We start from the raw sequence: 23,783 nt of genomic DNA on the forward strand, positions 1-23,783 counted from the left end.
ATTTCCATTTCTGCGGCATGAGCAGGAGTGCATCCTTGGGTTCACATGTGCCCACATCTATTTTCATATGAGCGTTAGCAGAAGCAGAAGTTGTCTGGTCTTCCAGCCATCTTAGAGGAGCAGTCGACGTTTTTCCATGTGGGTTAGTCAAGACTGGCGGTGGGATTGACCTGAATATCAGCCAAGGGCAGGACTTAAAGGTTGTGTTCCACAATCGTCTCACAATCATAATTAAGCATTCGAATGTCCCGGGATACGATGGGCTGTTTCGATACAAGTGTCGAAGCCTAGAGATTTTACACAAAGTCTCGCCACTTCCCTTCGTCTGGTGACTCTTTCTTCCATGCCTCGCGAACATAGCACAAATTCATTCGGTCTGGAGGCTTGAGTCCGGTGGGCAGAATTGGGAGAGGGCGCAACGGCCAATTATATATATATATATATATAAAGAAAAAAATTGTAAATCAACAAGACAAAGGTGCCAAAGAGAGTAGACCACTCAAGTTGCGGAACACTGTCGCAATTGTTTGAGTGGTAGATTTCATGGTGAAGTGCCGCCTAGATGTTCAATATCCTCCATTGGGCATCCTAGATCCAGGGACCCAAAGCATTCCACTGGAGAGAGTTGATGATGTGGTTAGCCGAACCGCGTTGTGGCCCGGGCTGGTTTTATTTGGTTCGTAGGGGTCTGATGATCTCGAATAAACCCTGGAACTAGCAGACTCAGGGTGGGAGCCCCCTCAAACACCCTCAATAGCCTTAATCCTAGTCGCCCGCAATGAGACTTAACCACTGGGTGTCAGTTATGACAAGCTTTACGCAATAACCGAACATGGCCTTAACTGTGAAGTCTGTCAGTTAACCAATGAATAACCACTCAGATGATCGGGTTCTTGGTTAGCTGATGTTCGAAACTAACTTGCATCCGCTGGACAAGCAATTTGCAGATTGAGGCGAGTTGTTATGCTTGAAAGAATGCTGAGCAGCAATCAAGTAACATGATGAAAATTTCATAGTCCTAGCAAGCCGTAAATGGGTTGCTGTTTCATTTCCGTTCCTTGGATTTGCACATGCTGTTCATGGTTTAGTTGTCTGTGCATAGATATACAATGGCATGATTGAGTAGGCGTATCGACCGATTTTGCATCTAGCTTCTAGTGTGTAGGATCCATCGATCCCCGCAGGGAATATGCATATCATCAATGCCTAAGATATGGCGGATGATTTCAGTGGCTTCAAACGTCGGAGTCAGTGCTGAGAGCTTTCCAAGTTAGCTACAGGGGTGAGGGGCGCAAGTACTGTAAAGTAGCTGTTTACACTTCATCTGCTTTTACAAGACAGTAAGTATGCTTTTGACTTCCGTTTCGTCTCTCCCACCAAAAAGATGAAGTGAGATGGTTGTTTCGTGCTTGAAACGCGCACTACTTGGTGCTTTCAAGCGGCACCCGCTCCGCCTTGAGCCTGAGTGGTTGGAGGGAATAACATTAATCCGCGGATATTGCGCCCCGGTGAGCTCCAGAATATCCGTGTTTTAATAAGTATAAAGGGGAGATATACCTCGTCGAGACGTCAAGGTCATGGAGGAATTGGATTCAAAGCACCTAACTTCGTTTAAGTGACCAAATAAATTTTCAAAGAGCTGAAGGATGAAGGATTTGTGCAAGCTATTGATGCCTAACCGGGTTCTCATCGAGGGAAATAAGAGACGATAGGAGAGAAATAGGGCACAAGGCTCACCGAGCCCTTGATGTTTTTAGTACTGCAACGTCGACAAAGAAGCTCGTAGTGGGAGCCTGGGCCAGCAGTCGCAAGGGAATGGATAAGAGTATTGTATCGAACCAACCGTTCGGCGGTATTGTGGATGGGTGGAGATTTACATTCCCCGCTTCAAATGCTTGATCGATGCGAAGCATCTGATGAAGCGTGATCCTAGGGCTGGAAAAATTCCAAAAAAAATATCAGCCTTGGGGTTGCTTGATTTTTGTGGGGTGAGGAGCCCATTAAACACATCGATTTTCCAGGATTTAGAAAGGATTGGAAATTTACAACTGCCTACCTGGCTGATTACCGCTCATATAAAATAACTGTTCTGATCAGGCATGATATATTTACAACTATGCATATCTCTGTGAATCTGCTGATATTTTCTTGTCAAAGGTTGTGTACGGAGTATACATCGTTTCGGAGAAGTTATTTTAGCTTTGAGCCACGATGTAATTAGCCAGGAAGCGGCGCCGTCGTCAACCCCCCCGACTTGAATTGTTATTTGCCTCTTCCCAGGAAAATATATCGATTTTCGGACTTGGCCAAAGAACTTACCGAAACCTGGACGTCCGCTCAAAATGTCAGCAGGCCACCGTCATAGCCCTGTCCTTGTTTTATTCCTTGAAGAGCGACGCTCTCTCCAGATTCTGACATCCCTAATCCCACGAATAATCTCTTTTCTTTTGGGAACTCCGACGGTCCTCGGCCTTAACTTACACGGAGGAAGCAGCGTTAGATGTCATAGCTTAATTTCTTAGTCTTCTAAACGAATTGAAATTGGGAAGTGAAGGATAGTAAGCCAAGACAGAAGTTATTGGAAAGGGACTTTAGCTGCGATGAGACTTGCATTCAGTCACAACTTCGTCATATGTGGAAAAAGTTTTGTGTTACCGGTGCAACAAGCAAATATCGAAAGCCTAATCAGGATTAGCCGCACATGTGGAGACCAAGATGGCGGTTTAACTGACAGCAGCTGAGAGGATACTTTGGATAAACATGCTGTGGGGGAAACGAGGTTTGCAGGGAATTCAGCCACTGAATGAGTTGAAAGGGAAGTTGGTTCGAATTACCGATGCAACAAGGGACCGCTGGTCATCAGTTCTAGGAACTAAACTGCAAAAGGTCTAGGATATGTTGATCCAAATAGAATGCATACCAAATCTCGGCAACACAGCTCTATGGATAACAGGTAGATTGCAAAATCTGGTTTGACCGCAACCTAGAACGCGAAAAGCTGGAGAAATGGTGGTAGGAATACGGAGTATGCAAAGATACAATCGTGTGGAATCCCTGCTCGTGATGTGTTGTGCCACACAGTTGCCCTTCCCCACACCTTGCTGTCTCTGTCGTCTCTTGTTTGTATAAAAGCAGCTGTATTGTCCATCAGCTCCGCTTCATTGTGATGTACATACTTACATGGCCATTTCCACGTTTCTTCTGTTACCTTCGGGGGTGTGTCCTTTAACTTTCTTTTATTTTTGTTTCAAGTAATAATATACAAGCTCGGGAACGAACGGCATAGCACAGGCTGGTAGAAATATATCCCTTCAACGGGATAACAAGACATCATGCCGTCATTAGCTGGCAATATCTATCTCATCGCTGCCGTGTCGGTGATTGGGGGTGGTTTGTTTGGTTTTGATATCTCGTCGATGTCTGCTATTATCGGCACAAGAAACTATCTTTGTTACTTCGATCAGGCTGAGCCGGGTCAGAAATGCAAGGGTCCAAAACCAGATGTTCAGGGCGGTATCACGGCCTCCATGGCAGGTGGCTCTTGGCTGGGTGCTCTTACATCGGGCTTTTTGTCTGATACATTTGGGCGCAAGAAGTCCATCATGGTTGGTGCAATTATTTGGTATGCCATACTTTCTTTCTCCGCAGCTTAATGCGTTAGGCCATCAACTTTCGATGAGAAAGGTTTTTATATGTTGGATATCAAGAGCAGGGGAAGCTGACTGAGTTGCTTGTATAACCAGGGTTGTTGGCTCTATTATCACCTGTGCATCGCAGAATATTGGAATGTTGATTGTTGGTCGAATCATCAACGGTTTCAGCGTTGGCATTAGTTCCGCCCAAGTCCCTGTTTACATTGCAGAGTTAGCGCCTCCATCCAAACGTGGTCGTCTGATTGGCGCGCAACAATGGGCAATCACATGGGGTATTATGATTATGTTCTAGTACGCACCATTCCACGAATAATCTTCTGATTCAGATACTAACACGACAACACCCAGTATTTCCTATGGAAGCAGCAAGCTTGATGGACCTGCGGGTTTCCGACTCGCGTGGGGTTTGCAAATGATCCCCGCTATATTGCTCTTTCTCGGTCTAATACCCCTGCCCGAGTCACCACGTTGGCTTGCTCGCAAGGACCGCTGGGAAGATTGCCTTAGTGTGTTGACATTGGTGCATGGAAGAGGTGATCCGAACTCCCCATTCGTCCACCGCGAATACGAAGAGATCAAGGAGATGTGCGAATTCGAACGACGAAATGCTGATGTGTCCTATCTTGAACTGCTTAAACCCAGCATGATCAACCGCACTCATGTAGGTGTATTCACCCAGATCTGGAGTCAGCTCACTGGCATGAATGTGATGATGTATTATATCACGTAAGTCGCCACCCTTCCAGGGTTGTCAAGTGATGGGCTAGTAGTTGTTCTTTTTGAAAGGAGTTCTGATAATTTTTTTTCCCCTTAGATACGTCTTCGGGATGGCTGGCCTCACAGGAGATACCCTGATGGTCTCAGGTAGTATTCAATACGTTATCAATGTTGTCATGACCATTCCGGCGCTTCTGTGGGTGGACCGTTGGGGCCGCCGCCCGACCCTTCTAGTTGGAGCTTTCTTTATGATGCTTTGGCTCTTTACCAATGCTGGGCTTCTTGCATCTTACGGGCATCCTGCCCCGGCAGATCGATTGGTCGAAGCTCAATCCTGGTTGATTACCGGTCCCCCTAGCAAGGCAGTTATCGCATGCTCCTATCTGTTCGTTGCTTCGTTTGCTCCAACTTGGGGTCCCGTTTCCTGGATATACCCTCCAGAGCTGTTCCCTCTGCGGGTACGTGGGAAAGCTGTTGCCCTCTGCACATCCGCCAACTGGGCTTTCAACTTTGCCCTTGGCTATTTTGTTCCGCCCGCGTTTGTCAACATCCAATGGAAGACGTATATTCTCTTTGGCGTCTTTTGCGTGGCCATGTTTATTCATGTCTTTTTCATGTTCCCTGAGACATCTGGCAAGACTCTCGAGGAAGTTGAGGGGATCTTCACCGATCCAAATGGCATCAAATACCTAGGAACCCCTGCTTGGAAAACACGCGTTGATTACCACCGTGCAGCGCTGCTGGAGGAGACTGGTGTAAAGGACGAGGAGAAGCTAGAACCACTGCATGCGGATGACAAGAACTAAAGTTCCCAGAGATCCTAAACGTTGTCATTGTTACTGTGATCGGCTCAGCGACGAAACAAACTCTATTTCTGTTAACTGTTCCAATTTTTCTCTGCAAAATACTCACCCCCCGTCAGATAGATGATGGACGTGTAAACCTCGTTGCCGGGATTGCCTAACAAATGGTTCTGTTCAAAATACACGCAAGTGCCATCACCACCTTTTTCCCCCGTAATCATCAGACATCCGGTACATTTCTACCGACCATAGTTTCTCATATGCTTCTTTCGTTTCTGCCTTGAAAGTATCCAATGCTTATCCTGTACTCAATCGTATATATAACGAGCTCATATCGCAGCAGCTAATATATGGCCCTTTATCTGATTATCGTCTTGGCAACCAAGTGTTTGCGTTCAATGTCCATAATGTTAAAAGACTGTATGTACGTACAACATGTTCTATACCCTAAATATCGTGGATATGTGGGTGGATGACATAAGCTGAACATCTGGCAGCTTAAATGTTTAGCCGACCGGTTTACATTACAAATAATTTTCGGTCTCATTTGCTAACATTTGGCGGTGGCCTGAAGAACGAAGTCAAGATCGAGTATGGGAAGAATCGCGACTTCCTGGGGGGCGGCATCCGGCGAAACATCTTACCGTGGGGTTTCCCTTAACTTACTTAGTTTAACTAGTTATTGCTGGCTAATTTTACTGAATAGCTAATTACCTCCGCCTTGATTAGCTCCCTAATAAATAAATGAATGAATAAATGAATAAATGAATAAATGAATAAATGAATAAATGAATAAATGAATAAATGAATAAATGAATAAATGAATAAATGAATAAATGAATAAATGAATAAAATTCAAAGGACTGAACTTAATGTCATTTTTCTTCTAATCCATAATTGCATCCATGTTTGAACATTTCAGCACTATTTACCTAACAATGTCGGTATTGCTTAATTAGTTAGGAATCAGTCTTGACATCTTGACACATCTCACACGTATATCTGGATAATCTTTCAGGCTGTCATGGTTCCAGGCTGTCATGGTTCCAGGCTTGTTTTTCGCTCCATTTGGTGGGTAAATGGGGCATCACACTTGTGCATGGAAGCTAAGCCACATCTTATGGTAGTAAATGCAGTTAGTTATTCCTCTCAACTTGGAAAAAGCATCCTCCATAACATCAAGATCAGAGTTGCTGCCATTCAGTGAAAACTCCGGATTAATTATTGTCTCATCAACCAGTGGGTTTTTCTGGAATTCTCCACAGTTCAATCGAGTTATCAAACCCGGAATCGAATATACGTCAAGATATTTCGCTTGCAAACGCTGAGAGGTCTGTCCCTTTTGGAGTAGATTAATGCTAGATACGGTATGCAGACAAGAATATCTTTTCCATTTAAATGTATGCCTTCAGTACCTCGTTGGATACTAGGCTAAATTGAGGTCCATCTAGCTTTATAAAAACACACACCTAATTCTCGGGACGGTTGTTATTGTTGCTTGTCCAACCCTTTATAGGGTTGCTTTACGACCACTACTTCATTGCAACGAAGAAATCAGGTGTGCAGATCTATATTCATGATTGGTATGGTCGGTTTCTCATTATTCTTGGAATCATAAATGAGGGTCTTGGCCTACAGCCGGCTGGAAACCCTGAGGCATACTGTAGTTACGGGGTAGTTGCAGGGCTTGTAGGGGTGGGCGTATTTCACAAAAGTGGTTCTATTCAAGATCGCAAGGCGGAGCCAGAAAAATGATACAGTAGTTGAAGTTATGTCGAGGAAACATCCCATTCGTAACAGGCGTGAATAGATGCTCAAATGTGAATTCGCTGGGCATTTAGTAATTATTGAGAGAAGGTTTGACATTTTGCATGATAGAGACTGAGCGTATCCACAAACATTATTGGGTGTGGAGGAGCAAGACAACTTTCTCAATATGATAAAACTGCATACCAAAGTCTGCTTAGTCCTTGTGCTACTGTATTCACCTAGTTGATATGAGGGAGGTCGAAACAGTAATTGCTTGAGATGATGTTGGGAGAAGGTTGAGTTAAGGTGCTGACTCATCATCAAGTCGTTCTATTCTTGGATTAGCGTTTTCTGCAAATCATAACCTACAGCAAGGGAAAACCTTAATCATCAGCCATGCTCGATGCGAAAGTCAAATCTAGATCTATAAAAGCTTTTTCGAAAAAATACATTCAACATGACGATATATCCAAAATTCCTAATCTTGTCTTATGTCTTCCAACTCTTCTGTTTCCAAAGCCAATCCTCAAAATCCATCCCTCCTAAATCCTTCGGGATCGCCGTGTGAGGTTGTTCCCACATCTTCGTCGCCTCAAACCACATGTGGCTGGACGGGTTCTCAGCCAAGGCTTTTAACCTCATCGTCTCCGGACTATCTTCGCCCTCCAGAAGTAACCTCCCTTCATACGCTCTTTGAGCAAAGACCTTTGCCCTCGCCCGGTCGCCGTGTGCTATTGTAATCTGCAGTGCATCATTGTAGACTCGCGCAATCCTCGAACCAGCTATACCTTCGTCTACGAGCATCCGGAAAAGGGTATATGCGTCTTGAAGACAATCATCCGGCTTCGACATCAATCGTCTTCCACTTCCTAGCACAAGATCCAACCGAGCAATCTCCTCCAGACGATCATCTCTCTTCTTAGTCGCTTCCGCGGGAATCGCGCAGACTTCACATCTGCATCTGAAGCCAAAAGCATTCTCAAAACATTCCTGGCGAGTGTCATATAATTCCGTACAGTCGACGTATGCAATTGTAATTTCTTCTCCCTTGTCGATATCTTTAAATGCCTGGATCGTAAGTTTTCCCAGGTTACGATTCCACGTATTTTGTGTATTCGGTTGGCACGAGTGGTTGATACGTGCAGCCTGGGGAAATATAGCACCCTCTGCCCCTCTTGCGCCAAATGGCATAGCATTTGTTTTGATGGTGCCAGTCACGGGACTGCATCTGCCTTTATGGGCATTGTGGAGCGAAAAGAATGATTGCTGCTTCTCTTTACTCAGAGCCTTCAGTGCTTTGAGAATTGTTCTTTCCACAGATTCTAAATTCTCCGTCGTGCTGGGGACCGTAAAAAGGGGCTCCTCGAGGATTATTCGTGTGCCTTTCGGGATTTTTGCGGTAGCAAAGCAGCCAAATCCCCTCCCAGGAACAGCTTTGATGTCGTACAGTTCATTATTGCTAACTGGGAGAGTGGTTCCCGTTGCTTGAACTTCCCCATTGCCATTGTGACTAACATTGCTTGTTTTTGCTTCCCTGGTCACTCTCTGCTGTCGTTCCTCGAAGGAAAAATTTTCGTATAAACCCATTTTCAATTTTCTTCTGGTCTAAGAATAAAATATATGTGCTGGATGCGCTGGATGCGCTGGATGCGCTGGAATGGGCAATCTGGCTCCAACCTTTCCTGGATAATTGATATGCAATTTGAGGTTTGATCTGTTAAAACAGTGGTGTTTTTTGACATTGAGTGTAGAACTTTGTTGGTCAGAATTGTTAGGAAATTGAAAGAAAGAAATGCTTACGAGAACACAGAAAAGACAAGATAGAACGAAATTTATATATTGCAAAAAGTATGAGATGGAAAGGGAAATAACGAGATGCTGATCCGTCAAACATCTTGCTGTTATATTTCTCTTGGCATTGAAGAGTTTCTCTTTTGTCATCGAATTGAGCTGACTCGGGTGGTTGACACACTTTAAAGGTATCAATTTCTTCTATTCCCATGTATCAGATATATATAGTGGTAACAACGTTTACAGCTAAGGGTTATAAAACTGGACCGATGGTTGAGAGTTTGTACTCAAATTTCACGCTGGTAAAGGGTTCGGCTGGTAGCCGAGATAATGTAACTTATACAATATAATAAACTCCTGGATTTACTGCCATTGTTGGCTTAGGAGAATCTTTGGAGGCATGTCAGCTGTCATTTCAACAACTGGTGAAAGTTTGGTGCTTCGCAGGATGTCGTTGAACTGACACAACCTGAGATGAGTCCAAGTTGCCGCCATCACTTGGAAGTGCTTTGGGATCTTGGCCGGGTAGGGCTTACGGCACCACGTGGAACCCAATGGTGGGTTCATTAAGCTGAAAATAACTATAGATGGATTAGCAAGCGTGGGAAGAGATTTCAAGACTATGGATGAATGGGCCTGTACAGTTAATTAGGGTTTTTATTGCATCAGCTCTCGGTGCCATTGGCTGCTGTAAAAGTCTAGTAAACGTCTTGGAAACAAGTGATTCAGAAATGCTGTCTATCTGGCGAATGACCGCCTGCATCTGTAGAGGGGACCGTCGTTCGACTAAATAGAGCTGACTTCGTATGGACAACCTTAGGCTCTGTCGTTCTCTATCCGTGCAGAACGGATAAGAGGGGTGGTGTAACTCTTTACTAGCTCCGTAGTGGAAGACAGATACCTCCAAAGTCAGTGCATGAAAGACATATCCATCAACATTTTCCCTGTGGTGGAGATCTGGAGAGACAACCCGCAGGCACGAGTCCATATCTCATGTCGAGTCTTGTCAGCAGGATCGGGAGATGATGTATCGTCTTCACTCTCATCGTAACCAGCTGTGGTTACCACCCTTTGCCAACCTTCGCCTGGAAACGTCTCATCTCCATTTCCAAGGTTCGTGCTATCTCTGCCTCCGCTCCCAGTCCTTCTCATAGCCCGACTCTTCTTTGACTGGTGTGCCTCCAAAACAGTTTGCAACTGGCTGAAGATTGTGTGTGCCATTGTATGGAAAAGAAACATTTTCATTGCAGGTGCAGATTTTAGGGAAGGCTTGTATGACCCAATAATGAGCTCTGGTAATATGCTGGTAGACGTGTCGAGATGGATAGGGGTATTAAGATGTTTGATGCATCGTTCCATATGGCCAAAGACGCATCGATAGATGTTCATTACGATCGTAGCAGGATAAAATAAGGAGAAATGTTGCGCGAGAGTGAGTGCATGCGCTGGCTTCCATGTGCTTATTCCCATGATTACGTGACAATTGAAATCACAGAAATTGGGATCGATGGATGGGTGAGGTTAATACAGCCAACGCGCTGGAGATAGTTATCCATGGAACCTCAATAAATCACCGCTTCGACTTGGTTGGAGGGGGAACTTGAAGCTAGCTGGCATATCCCCGAGGTTGTTTGAGCTGGAATGAAGAATGACCTCGTACATATTGGGTGCAAGTCCCGCGCTCATTTATTGTCAGGAGCCATACCTTTCCAGCCAGCCAGCCATCCAATCTCAGTAGATAACCATGTATCCTGTGCAAACGACTATCCTGGTGCCTCTGGTTGAGTATTATAACGAGCGTTGTGCGGTCTCTAGCTACTTTAGGTCTAGTTTCTGGGAGATGCAAGATGAACTAACTAGTTATATTGGAGGAAAGTATTGTAGAACGCTCGATGGCTGTGATTATTTTTCTTGAATCTGGTAGAAATCAACAGCAGTCCTTTACTTAGTACACTCGCGTCTACTTGATAATGGCAACCTTGGGAATGTCTCATTTGATGCTACGAAGTCTCCTGACTTGGGGCACGCCAAGCAAGTTCCAGTTGACCAACTATTAATAATTAACCCGCTAAAGCAGTTAACATTTGTAACTAGGGGTCATTCACTAACAAAACATCCAGTTAATATTCTCCGCAACACCGTGACAGACGAAGGACCACATGAGGAAGACCTTCAACATCGCGCCTCAACGGCGAATCACACGGGGTAATCAGACGATGCAGTCGCCCTGACAGTCTTTTCCACTTAGAAGTGCTTGAATATCTAAATATATTAGATCTTTTCCTTCGTTTGGGTTTAAGTTTGATACTAAAACCCGCCTCTTCGACGCCTCGTTCTCGTCCTCAATCCAACAGCTGTTGACAGTGGGCTCATCGGCCAAGGTAAACTGAACCCTAGAAGATTCAATTTTCAAGGAGGAAGCAAAAAAAGACGAGAGAGGCAAGATGACTTTTAATTCAAGGGTCCTTTCATTATACAAATACCTATACATTTTTTGTGCTGTCCTTTTATTTTCTCGCCTGGTAACTGGGGAAGACAACAGGATGAATATCTATATCCCCGGGTCCGAGACACAGAAACTTATTGTCGCGGATGGCTATGATATTGGGGAGAATAAGAACGAAACACGTACGTTTATGTAAACTTTTATGTAAACTTTCCCGGTGGGATGGATGCGAACAATTTTAACCAATTACACAGAACTGCTACCATTCATATTTGAAGCCCTCCCGCTGGGTTCGATCAAACCGCAAGGCTGGCTAAGCGATCAGCTGAAGCTGATGGCCGATGGTCTTGCTGGCCACGAGTATGACTTTTATCAAATTGTCCGTCAGAACCCGTGGCTGGGCGGCACTCAGGACTACAGCAATCTGAACGAGGCTATGCCCTACTGGTTCAACGGACTGGTTCCGCTCGCCTATCTGACTCAGGACAAGAGGCTGCTTGAGCAGGTCCGGACAGCCGCAGACTACATACTCACCCACCAACAGAAGGATGGCTGGCTCGGACCGGAAACTAAACTTCCTCAAAGAAATTTCTGGGCTCGGTATCCCATGTTCCTGGGATTGGCACAGATGGCAGAAGCCGAGGCTGGCACTCCCGTAGCCGAGAGGATTTTGAATGCGATGCATAAATTCGTTGACTTGATGCATTCAATGCTGTCTGACAACCTCCAGGGACTGGTGTGGCACGAAGGCGATGATTTCAATGAGCAATGGGGCCGATCTCGGGTGGCGGATATGATTTTGGCCCTGCAGTGGCTTTATGAAAATAATCCTAGAGAGAACGGTGACAAGTTGTTTGAGTGCATGGGATATTTTAGGAAGGGCGGACATGACTGGACTTGGTGGTTCACCGAGGGAAATTATATCAAAGTCGACCTCGACACTGTCCCAAGAGAGGTTACGGACAAGTTATACCATTTTGAGCATGGCGTTAATGCCGGCCAGGGTTTGAAGGCTCCTGCAGTAATCAGGAGATTTACACATGATGACAGCCTGCTAGAGTTTGCTCGGAGAGGCGTTAACTGGACGTTCCGTTATCACGGTGGCCCGTCCGGCGGCATTATTGCAGATGAGCGACTCGTAGGTTTGAGCCCCGTGAGAGGAACAGAGTTGTGTTCGGTCGTCGAGACAATGTATTCGCTCAGCTATCTCTACCAGTCGATAGGCGACCGGGATTTTGCAGATCGATGCGAACTAGCTGCTTTCAACGCACTTCCTGTTATGCTTACCCCAGATTGGTGGGCTCATCAATATATAGCGCAGGTCAACCAGCCCATCTCCCACTCAGTCAAGTACTCTCCATGGTTTAATGTTGGATCTCGAGGGCAGACTTTTGGCCTGGAACCCAACTACCCGTGCTGCACAGTCAACCACCATCAAGGATACCCCAAATTCGTATCCAATATGTTCACAAGGTTTGGTTCAGACGCCATCGTGCACGCACTGCTCGGGCCAGCTGAAGTGACGACCACAACCAAATCAGGGGTGAAGGTTAACATCAAATGTGACACTAACTACCCTTTCGACAATGTGCTGTACTATCGGATCGACACAGCAGGCCCCTTTAAGTTCGCTTTCAGAGTCCCATCGTGGGTCAACAATGCAGACTCCAGTGTCTCCGTCGACGGAGCCAGGAGCAAAGGCTTAGACCCACATCCAACAACAGGAATACACAGCATCAACGTAATGCCTGGTAAACACGTCGTCATCGTCTCGTTCACTACATCACCCCGCGTTGAGCCACGAGCTAACGACACTGTCTCAATCTACCATGGCTCGCTCCTCTACTCGCTCCCGATCAGCTCAGAAGTGAGCAGCGTCAAGAGCAATTACCCAGGCGCCCCGAACAACGTGCAAGAGTACACCATGCGGCCAACCTCTAAATGGGGGTTGGCTATTGATCCGTCCAAGCTCCAGTTCAACGGTCTCCCCTCCAATACTCGGCTGCCTAATCCAGTCTGGGTTGAAAAAGGGACTCAGGTTTCGATTACTGCGAAAGCTTGTGAGATTAAATGGGAACTGACGGAGCCAAAGGATCAAGGGTATGCTCCGAATCCGCCGTCAGCGGGGAATCGGGAGTGTATTGGGAAGCCGTTTGAGGTTGAGTTGGTGCCATACGGAGCTGCAAAATTGCACATGGCAGAGCTGCCCACGGTAAATCTTGCATAGTTAAGGGAGGATGGTTGGGTATTAGCTTTGGTTTTGATGTTTTGATTCTGCATTTTCTTATGCGATCTACGGCTCATACGGACTGGTCCTCGGTTTCTGTCTTCAGAAACCCGGTTCAAAAGGTAGAGAAACATTCCCTAGCATATATTATAACAACATAACTACTCTATTACTCTTAGTAAGTACACACATAGCCATGAATACTAAGAGTTCCCAGTGCCGTATTCGTTGCATCAATTGAAGCATGATTGTAGATCCATTCGTGATGTTGTTCCAGAAACATCTAACTTCAAACTACGTGACTTTAACTTCGGAGACGGAAGAACTTCCAGCTCCGACGGTCCCTGAGCTGCCGTTCACCAATTGCCTCCGCGAAATAACTAGAGGACAATAATAAACACTAAATAAAGTAATTATAAAACCCAGCTCCGTCGGCAATTACAACGCCAATTACACCCAATATGTCTCCTGGTGTCTAATTTCCAACGTCTTATGCTGCCTTCTCATTGCCGCCCTGTCAATATCTGCGCAGGGAAGGCTGACATCGGACATACCAAAACTGCCCAAAAGAGGCCAAGAACGCCCCCCCCCCCAAAAAAAAAAAAAAAAAAAAAGCAAGAAAAGAAAAGAAAAAGAGGCCTGGAGGAAGCTAAGGGCAACTCCAAAGAACATCAACTAATATTTATAAATCAAATTCATCAAGACGACAAACGTCCCTTTTCTCCCTTCTCCCACACATTCCTTCTTTCCGCGTTATCAGACACTCATGCCGCGACCACGGAAGTCGAGTAGTCTCGGTGCAGATATCAGAGGGGACACCGGAGCTCCAGCTATGTCCACCATGGATTCCCGGGCTTCCATATCAGATTACCCTGAGTCGCCCTCGTCTTCGGTATTTTCCCTCCCCGCTTAGCGTCAAATGGAATCCCGATTTATTTCTAACGTGCTTGAATCAATGTAGGTGCGCAACCAGCGGAATGCTCCAGAAAGGAGCCGGAAATCACATTCAAAACGGCGGAGGGCGCGCTCACTATTCCGGCGATGGAAAGACCTTGCTCTCAAGCACACATGGTTGACACCACTCATCCTACTCCTCATTGTCCTCGCTATATACGCCGTGAACCCAACGGAATCCAACCCTGTACACTCCGCCATTTTCCTCTCGTACCCCACTGGCCGCGAAACTCCTAGCGGACCCACTATGTACGCCAAGGGCAGAAATGACCTCTACTTTGTTGGCTTCTACACGATCGTCCTATCCTTCACTCGCGAATTCATCATGCAGCGCATCATCAGACCATGGGGCGTGTCCTGTGGCATCAAGAGTAAGGCCAAGATGGCCCGGTTCATGGAGCAGGGGTACACGGCGATATATTTCGGGTTTTCCGCGCCATTTGGGCTCTACGTCATGAAACAGACAGATATCTGGTATTTCAACACGACGGCAATGTTTAAGGGGTTCCCGCATAGGACGCTAACGGCGGATTTCAAGGCATATTACTTGCTGGAAGCCAGTTACTGGGCGCAGCAGGCGATTGTGCTGCTGTTGATGCTGGAAAAGCCTAGGAAGGATTTCAAGGAGCTGGTTATGCATCATATTATTACATTGTCGCTCATTGGCCTAAGTTACCGTTTCCATTTCACCCACATTGGGCTTGCGGTGTATATCACTCATGACGTTTCGGATTTCTTCCTTGCGGTTTGTTTTACCCCCAATCCCGTTCTCTCTGCTTGTTGTGGCTGTTGGTGGAGGTGGCGTTTAGGCTAATCCATTTTCAAAATCCACAGACCTCCAAAACACTCAACTACCTCGATTCCCCAATCATTGGTCCTTACTTCCTCACATTCATTTGCATCTGGATTTACATGCGGCATTACCTCAACCTCCGCATTCTCTGGGCCGTCCTCACCAAATTCCAAACCGTCGGCCCCTTCATTCTCAACTGGGCAACCGAACAGTACAAGTGTCGTCTCAGCCAGGTCATTACGTTTATCCTACTAAGTGCCCTACAGGCCATCAATTTGCTCTGGCTGTTCCTGATTCTCCGCATCGCGAAGAACTACGTGCTGAGCGATGTGAAGCGGGACGAGCGGAGTGACAATGAAGATGACGAGGAGGAGCATGAAGAGGAGAAGCAAACTACCCCGACAAAGTCCCCTCAGATTGGTGATGGCTCTTCAAATGCCGCCGTCACAGGTTTTGGTGTGCTGAATAATGGTGCTACTGAACCGCGCGTTACAAGGAGGGCGGCGAAGGAGAAGGAAATTGCTGCTAGAGCTGGAGCTAATGGGGCTGGTGGTGATGATGATCGCCCGAATTGAAGAAAAAGAGCAGGTAATTGGGGGAGGAGATGTTACGAATGCACGTCTCCTGTTATAAAGTTGGTATAAAATAATGAGGAAAATTCTCGGGGCGCGAACTACGAAGGGCTATGGGGAAACTTCCCCGCTGTCGGTTTTATTTTAGAGGATTGAGGGCGTCAAAATTGAAGAAAAGTCATTGGCGTTAACTCACTCACCCATCCCATTTATTCATTCCTCGCTTCCCGGCCCCGTGTCCCCGTCCGATTGCCATACATACATACTTCGTGAAACATGTGCATGAGTTCAAATAGTTGGTTTCGAGAGAATACCCCCTTCCCTCGGCGTTTGTTTGCTAATCGATTGTTCTTTCTGCAATTCCTTATGTATATTGGCTTGTTATAGGTGTGTTTCGTTTCTCTATATATTATTATTAATATTATTATTAATATTGAGCATTATGTTTGAGCAAACCTTTTTCCGTTTAAGAATTGTGAATGAGTGATAATGTAAATAATGGTCCCTCCCCTTTTCTTTTCTCTGTTCAAGGTGGTTTTACAGGCTGATAACTTTTGCCATCTTCTTTGATTGTTAACTTGGAATCTTCTTGCTTCAGCTCTTTTTCCTTCTCCCCTCCTCAGTTTCATATTGCCTTTGGAGGGGAGAATGCTACATGTTGTTTAATTCGATTTCAGGCTGTTGTTTTACACCTTAGATCTTTTTTTATGATGACTTTCCCCTTTTCTTCTTTCCTTTTCATTCACCACTGTGTTTCTTCTCTTCTCTTCAGATAACATTATGCATAATGTTTTAGTGTTTCCCCTACCCTTCTCTACCCTTTTATATATAAATTTCTTCTCCTGCAGTTTAATCTTTGTTTTGGCTTTCTTTTACTTTTTAAATGGATTGCGGTTGGCCGAAACATGATTTTGAATATTTTAAGAGTCCCTCTTTTCTATATTCCTGTTTGATACTAGCCGATGGATATATCTCGAGGGCTTGCCTTTGGTGTATTGGGTAACATCTTATAAGGGTTTTTTTTTTTTTTCAATCTCCTTTATTACTTATCAGTGCGTGCCGCGCGCGTGCTTCTCTTGTTTTGCCCAGCATGAAGTACGGGTGTGTATCCCCAGGTTTAATCCGGGAGATGAAAAAGAACACAGGGAAGGTTTAGAATAATATATAAATGACTATATACACATCTACCATATAAATGCGATGCAAAAAGAAATGAATATGCCGAGTTGTTACTTGGCGCTTATTCCTTATTTTCATTCATTAGCTGGTAGATACACGTACTCGTACAAACTTGGGCATCCCCTCCCACTTCCACCATTTGTACTCCACTCTCCACTCCCACGTTCCGCATATTGCAACTCACATTTAAAAGTTAGACCTATATTCTCTCCGGTACTCTACTAACCGGGCTTGGAACCCCCTTCCACAACATGAACGATTTCTGTCCCGATATATTTTGCTTAGAGGTTGTTGCAGCAGCTGGCTATGTGGATTAATTGGGTTTGGCCCCTTCGTCTTCAGATTGCTCGGTTGAAGGAGTTGCAGGTCCATCGTCATCGGATTCATTCTCATCGGCCTGAAAAGATGTTAGGGAGAGATGTTTGTTTTTCTTTTTTGCAATGATACCACTAGGTAGGTGCTCCACTGCTCTACCTACATAGGCAGAGACCATTGCTTGGTTTAGGGGAAATTTGGTGGTGTGAGGGTAGGGCGATGTGATAAGAAATATAGATGTAAACCCAAAAAGCCAACGACACAAGGAGAAAGGAAATAATATCAATAAATCCAATATCCCAATTCTAAAATAGACCATTGAACCGTGATATATACATATATCACAATACAGGTAAGATATAAACTTTTAACGTACCTCTCCCTTCTCTGGCTTGGCTTCCCCCTTCTCAAGCTCGGCAGGAATTGACGCTTTTTGGGGTTCATCCGGCTCCTTCTCAACCTGTACAGGCTCAGCAGCGCTCATCTCTTCCTTTTCTTCAGATTTTGTAGTCGCTTGCTTCTCCGTTAATTGCGGTTCCTCGGGGTCCTTATGGGATTCTGGGACTGGCTTCGGGCTCTCAGAGAGGAGATATGCAGCGGCTGGAACAGTGAATGCAACTGATCCGATTAGCCTGTCCCAGCACAAGGTAGTTGTCAGTATTAGATAGCCTGTTTTACCAAAGGAAAGGGTAGGGGTTTTAATAACGTGGTTTTCTGCCAAGAAACAATGTCCCAATTAATTAAATCATAGAGTGCGAGTCACTGGAAATTTTTGAATGGAAATAAAAATTACATATAATTTAAGTATATAAAACATACCATGGCAAATCACTGGTTTTCTTAACCTCGAGGCCGGAGGCATATGTCCTTCTTGATACCTGCTGCCAAACCCGCGATGAAGCTCTGGTGCCGGCTACTCTGGTGGATTGTTGAGCGGTGAAAAAAGTGCGGATGAGAGGTGATGACCGAAAGACAACCATGGTGGGCATATATAGACTGGTTGTCTGGTTCTGTTTAATGCAATTGGGGTGCAATTGGAGGGATCTTGCAGGTTGAAGTTGGATAAATATGAGGGGAAAAAAAAGATGGGGAAATGTTAGCTGGGAACGGGCAAGTTCCAAGATTTCCCAAGAGGCCCAAGTGTTGAAGAACACGTGACTGATGATGACAGCGGGTATTTCACGATGACTAAGGGAGTGACAGTTGGGTCATTAAAACTGCGTATATGGGGGCAGTTTTAAGAAAATGCCATGGTAGATAGGGAAAGGAAATTGTGCTATTAGTTTAACAGATCTTTTAGTTGTAGTATATATGGACGGAGAGTGCAAGTAGAGACAGTAGTCCGGTAAGTTAACTACCTCTGTTAACTATTCTTCAAAAGTCATCCCACCCTCTCAAACTTGTAAACGCGGGGACATCTATCAAACAACCACTCAGTCCGACCTTTACCCGACCAAACAAACTCAAACATATAACAGCCAAACAATCCCAGGAAGAGGGCCTCATTTTGCATGCAGCTTTTTTGGCCTGCTTTTTAACCTTCTTCTCTGATCAGTCCCGCAGCTTCTGGCAACTGGTCAGACTAACTGCATATGACCCCTCGGCTACCTTAACTACATCATGCAGACTGATAGCTTCTGAGTTGGCCGTGTTGTCCCTTGTTGCCTATACACCTAACAAGACATCATCTTCTTGTAAGTTAGCTTCAGCTTTGCTGCACTTTCCCAATTCCAGGTCTATGTATCATGCTATCAGGATTCTGACATCCTACTTGTACATGAACATATCCGCTAATTTCTTGGTTGCTACATTAGTACCGAGATTTCCCACTGTACGAACAAACAGATATCATGGCCTATGAAAAGCATACGGCCCAGCAGAGCTTAAACGCTCTACTGTCAAAGCTGTCTGATCCGGACCCCGACATCCGGTATATGTCTCTCAACGACCTGTTAACCACCCTCGAACAGCCAAACTCTGCCTTCCTCTCTCAGGATACACAATCTTGCTCGAGACTGGTAGAGGGCCTGCTGAAAGCTCTCGAAGATCAGCATGGTGAAGTGCAAAATCAGGCCTTGAAATGGTATGTGTTGTAGGGCTTCAAAACCACCGTTGAAATCTCCTGTGGAACATCACATTTCGCAACACTAACTTTTTTCGAATTTCTCCCACAGCTTAAAACCACTTGTCGTTCGCCTTCCACTGGAAATACTAAGTCCCTTAATCGATAAACTCATTTCTATGACGAACTCTGAGACCATTGATACGTCAGTTCCCAACACGGCACTGAGAATCATATTAGCAGCTTTGCCCCGTCCCGACCCCGGCGCTCCTCCTACTCGAGAATCGCAAGCAGGGTATTTAGCCGTCTCCAAGGTTCTAATTCCTGAACTTGTAGGGGAAGCCGGGCCATCTAAACAGCCATCAAAAAGGAAGGGAATGTTGAGGAATGATCCGCAGAGGGGTTATAGTAGCGAGGCCCTCGATGTGCTGATCGAAGTGGTAAAGAACTTTGGGCCAATGCTGAATGAGTCGGAACTGGCATTTCTGGAGTCGACCGTGATGGGTATTGTTGAAAACGATAATGCAGGAACTGTAGTTATAAAGAGAGCGTTGACTGCTGTTTCGGCTCTTCTAGCGTATTTCGCCGATGGGCAGCTCAGCAAATTCGTATCAAACTTGATTGAGAGCTTCCGATCACCACACTTGACATCCACTCGCCGTCGACATCTTATTGCAACAATAGGGGCATTGGCTAGGTCCATTCCGGCCAAATTCGGGTCTTATGTGAAAACTTTGGCCCCGTTTGTGCTTTCAGCTGTTAGTGAGCAAGAGTTGGACGAAATGGATGACGACGCCTCGGATTTAGGGGAACACGATCCTGTAATGGATGAGTTGCGTGAAACAACACTGGTGACGCTGGAGACTTTACTCGGATCTTGTAACGCCGAAATGCAACCTTACCTTGGGGATTCAATAAATGCGGCCTTGCGGTATCTCAAGTACGACCCCAACGTAGCTGAGGTTGAGGATGAAGAAATGGGCGGCACGCAGGACGAAGAGAGTGATGATGATGGAACTGAAGAACCCGATGATGACAATGACGACTTTGATGATTTCGAAGAGGAAGAAGGTTACAGTGATATAGATGATATGAGCTGGAAGGTCCGCCGATGCGCTGCCAAAGTTCTATACACGATCATTGCAACTCAAGTGAATGATTCAAAAGTCTTGAGGGAAGATTCTATCTACGAGCAAGTCGCACCCGCTCTTCTCGCAAGGTTCACTAAGGAAAGGGAGGAATCCGTTAAGCTTGAAGCTGTCGCCAGTATTACTTGTCTGGTTAAGAAATCCACCGAAATTTCAGCTGCTGTCGACCCTGACGTCTTCTTTTCTGATGCTTTTGGAAGATCGAGAACGTCCAGAAAAAGGAGAAGGCAAGATAGTGATGCTGGTCTGTTTGATTTAGAGTCAGAAGTCGCCTACTCGCACGCCATGTGCTCCCCAATTTCCATTCCATCAACACCAAAGACAGGTCCCCAGGCAGACATTGCAAAACTGACTCCTAGTATCATTCAGAATATCGTCAAGTTATGGAAACGAGCATCTATACCATTGAAGCAAGCCGCGATTGCGTTGCTGAAAAGCTTGGCTCTTGTTCGTTTTGGAGTACTTGCTGATTTCCTACAGCAGATTGAAGACCCGATCGCAGACTCCTTAAAGACATCTACATTGTCGGGAGGGTTATCTGTCTCTGCAGGTACAACTTCTGTCAGTGCTAGCAGCTTGCAGATAGAAACTCTTAGTTTGGTTGCTACGATATCGAAAACGCATGCTTCTAATGCGCTTCTGCCGTTCCTCATTGCGCTTATCCCCGGAGTTGCTAGCTCTGTGAACGATAAGAATTTTAGGGTTGCAAGTGAAGCTCTTGGTGCGGTTGAGGAGATCGCGAAAGCCTTGACACCACCGCGTGTCTCTGCTAGTGAACATGATCTTGGATCACAGCTCGAAAAGCTATTCGATATCATCGTTGATAAGATTGCTGACAACAGCTGTGACCTGGAAGTCCGCCAGCGAGCCATCCACGTTCTTGGTGTATTGCTGGGCCGCACGTCCGGAGGACAGGGGACAAAATTCATCTCTTATGCCCAACGAGAAACGGGGCTGTCACTGCTAGTTGACCGCCTACGAAATGAAACTACAAGACTTGCTGCAGCTCGTGCTATCGATGATATTGCTCTATTTGCCAATGGTCCCGAAGACGTCACTGCACCCTGGGTCCATGATGTAACCTTGGAACTTGGAACCCAGCTTCGCAAATCCGACCGTGCGTTGCGAGGCTCTTGCTTGGATGCTCTCAAAAGTCTTGCAATTAATCCACATACCCGCGCACTCTATGACCAAAAGACGATACAGGTTCTAGCTGGCTTCCTCCAGCCACTCCTCAATACGGAGGATCTGCATCTTCTCACTCCAACTCTGGTTATCCTAGGGAAGTTGATTCCTGGAAATGCGCAAGAGCTCATCAACAATAACATCGTTACTGCCCTTTGCTCCGTGGTACAGGCACCTCTGGTGGGGACAGTTTTAAAAGCATACTTACTTTTGATTCGAGTGATCGGGGAGCAGGGAGCAGGGGCTCTACTTATGAAGGCTTTTTTGCGAGATGTTGGTGTCAATGGAGATCCTGCTGTTGTTGGAAGAGCCATTGGAACACTGCTTGTGTACGAAGGTCCGAAGATTGGCGTAAAGATGCAAGATTTCTTGACGGAACTTCAGACAGCGCAAGATGCTCAGCGAAAATGCTTGGCCCTTGCCGTCCTAGGTGAAGTTGGCCTTCGAATGGGATCTGCCTGTCCATTGGAACCCCAAGTTTTCATCTCGAGTTTCAACTCTAAATCCGACAAAGTACGATTATCTGCAGCCGTCGCCCTTGGGAATTCCGGCGCGAGCAATATAAAATTGTATTTGCCTGTTATTTTGGAAGGACTGGAGAAGTCCACTTCATCAAAGTACCTTCTACTACATTCTCTGAAAGAGATCCTTCAGTACCCTGAAAGTGTGCGGCCGGACGTGGCACCGTTTGCTACGCGTCTTTGGCAAAGACTGCTCTCTGCTTCTGATGACGAAGATAACCGTGCTGTTGGCGCGGAATGCATTGGAAGACTGGCCCTTATTGATCCGACCTCATATATCCCCTTGCTTCAGGTAAAATAACCACAACACATCAGCTGAGAAGATTTTCTAGAAACTAAATTCTTGCAGGAATACCTTTCAAATGAGAACCCGGCAGTCAGGGGCACAGTCATCTCCGCCTTCCGATATACACTTGCCGATTCCAGTGACTCTTACAATGATGTTTTGCGGCCTCTCATCATCCCAGTTCTGGTTACGATGCTCAATGACACGGACCTGGGAAATCATCGTCTAGCCCTAACAACGGTCAATTCCGCTATCCACAATAAGACCAGCCTTGTTATTCCACATCTCAGCAAAATATTACCAGCTGTTATCAATGATACCCGAATAAATCCCGCCCTTGTCAGAGAGGTCCAGATGGGCCCGTTTAGACATAAAGTCGATGTCGGTCTGGAAGTTCGAAAAGTAAGGAATCACCAAATATATTATTCGTACATCCTAAGTTATCTAACTAACTTTCAAATAATAGAGTGCCTATGAGACCCTCTACGCCTGCGTAGACGTAGCCTTCGGAACCCTGAACATAGCCGAAATCTTTGACCGTATCTTAGCCGGCATCGAAGACGAGCAGGATATCCGCACCCTATCTAGCCTGATGATATCAAAATTAATCACATTCGCACCAGATGAAACACGCGCCCGTCTAGACGCGCTAAGCGAACCCTTCCGCACCGTATTATCGACAAAGCCCAAGGAGAATGCTGTTAAGCAGGAACTTGAGAAGGCGCAGGATGCATCATTGGGTGTGCTGAAGATTTCGCGCGAATTACAAAAGGCATTTCCTGGCGCGGAGACGTCGGGTGAGCATCATGCGTGGAAGGCATATGTGGAGTGGATTGGGAAGGAATTTGCGGTTCTGATCCGGTCGTTGGCGAAGGATTAATGGGCTAAGTTTGGATGTTGTGTTTTGTTGCGCTGCTGGTATTTATATCAGTTCTTCTTAACTGGGCAACTGCCATTGTATCTATATTCCGAAGGGATATTGAATTTCATGGTAGATTGAAATTCTGTTTCCCTACGCCTTCTCTCACATTGAACCTGGTATTTTCGCTATCGGATTATGTTTGAACTGAACGGAAAATGAGAATATTGATATCGAACACAGAGACAACATGACTCTATGCCATCTTCAAGGGAACTTCGAGAATTCGAATATATTCTGGTATTCTGGAAGCACTCGCATCTTAGTACACTAAGATATTTGCAGAGTTCTTCTTCTTCTTCTTCTTCTTCTTCTTCTTCTTCTTCTTCTTCTTCTTCTTCTTCACAAGTGCTAAAGCTCTTCTTTCATTATTTATAATCTTGAAAGATCATCTCATGCTATTCAAAGGCCTGATTGTTGATTATCATCAGGAGAATTGAGTTCGTTACTAGACCAGCTACTG

At 45.6% G+C, this 23,783-nt stretch overlaps 7 protein-coding genes across 7 annotated transcripts; 4 read left to right on the plus strand and 3 right to left on the minus strand.

Annotated features, from left to right (window-relative positions):
* Positions 1-3,332: 3,332 nt before the first annotated feature.
* PADG_05698 (uncharacterized protein) lies at positions 3,333-5,176 on the plus strand (the record flags this gene model as incomplete). The annotated part of the gene is made up of 4 exons (XM_010762795.1): positions 3,333-3,622; positions 3,744-3,944; positions 4,002-4,379; positions 4,468-5,176. The coding sequence occupies 4 exons, from the start codon at positions 3,333-3,335 to the stop codon at positions 5,174-5,176; spliced, it is 1,578 nt and encodes a 525-aa protein (XP_010761097.1).
* Positions 5,177-7,411: 2,235 nt separating this feature from the next.
* On the minus strand, positions 7,412-8,509 carry PADG_05699 (uncharacterized protein; the record flags this gene model as incomplete). Its single annotated transcript, XM_010762796.1, has 1 exon — positions 7,412-8,509. The coding sequence occupies one exon, from the start codon at positions 8,507-8,509 to the stop codon at positions 7,412-7,414; it is 1,098 nt and encodes a 365-aa protein (XP_010761098.1).
* Positions 8,510-9,622: 1,113 nt separating this feature from the next.
* PADG_05700 (uncharacterized protein) lies at positions 9,623-10,183 on the minus strand (the record flags this gene model as incomplete). The annotated part of the gene is made up of 1 exon (XM_010762797.1): positions 9,623-10,183. The coding sequence occupies one exon, from the start codon at positions 10,181-10,183 to the stop codon at positions 9,623-9,625; it is 561 nt and encodes a 186-aa protein (XP_010761099.1).
* Positions 10,184-11,256: 1,073 nt separating this feature from the next.
* On the plus strand, positions 11,257-13,386 carry PADG_05701 (uncharacterized protein; the record flags this gene model as incomplete). Its single annotated transcript, XM_010762798.1, has 2 exons — positions 11,257-11,341; positions 11,414-13,386. The coding sequence occupies 2 exons, from the start codon at positions 11,257-11,259 to the stop codon at positions 13,384-13,386; spliced, it is 2,058 nt and encodes a 685-aa protein (XP_010761100.1).
* A 766-nt stretch (positions 13,387-14,152) lies between these two features.
* PADG_05702 (uncharacterized protein) lies at positions 14,153-15,708 on the plus strand (the record flags this gene model as incomplete). Its single annotated transcript, XM_010762799.1, has 3 exons — positions 14,153-14,278; positions 14,348-15,085; positions 15,175-15,708. The coding sequence occupies 3 exons, from the start codon at positions 14,153-14,155 to the stop codon at positions 15,706-15,708; spliced, it is 1,398 nt and encodes a 465-aa protein (XP_010761101.1).
* Positions 15,709-17,197: 1,489 nt separating this feature from the next.
* On the minus strand, positions 17,198-18,179 carry PADG_05703 (uncharacterized protein; the record flags this gene model as incomplete). The annotated part of the gene is made up of 3 exons (XM_010762558.1): positions 17,198-17,281; positions 17,576-17,831; positions 18,019-18,179. The coding sequence occupies 3 exons, from the start codon at positions 18,177-18,179 to the stop codon at positions 17,198-17,200; spliced, it is 501 nt and encodes a 166-aa protein (XP_010760860.1).
* An 870-nt stretch (positions 18,180-19,049) lies between these two features.
* Positions 19,050-23,281, plus strand: PADG_05704 (uncharacterized protein; the record flags this gene model as incomplete). Its single annotated transcript, XM_010762559.1, has 4 exons — positions 19,050-19,282; positions 19,374-22,407; positions 22,465-22,803; positions 22,868-23,281. 4 exons carry the CDS (start codon positions 19,050-19,052, stop codon positions 23,279-23,281), a joined length of 4,020 nt encoding a protein of 1,339 aa, XP_010760861.1.
* Positions 23,282-23,783: the final 502 nt, after the last annotated feature.

Source organism: Paracoccidioides brasiliensis (genome assembly GCF_000150735.1).
Source record: "Paracoccidioides brasiliensis Pb18 unplaced genomic scaffold supercont2.6, whole genome shotgun sequence".
NCBI classification, from domain to species: domain Eukaryota; kingdom Fungi; phylum Ascomycota; class Eurotiomycetes; order Onygenales; family Ajellomycetaceae; genus Paracoccidioides; species Paracoccidioides brasiliensis.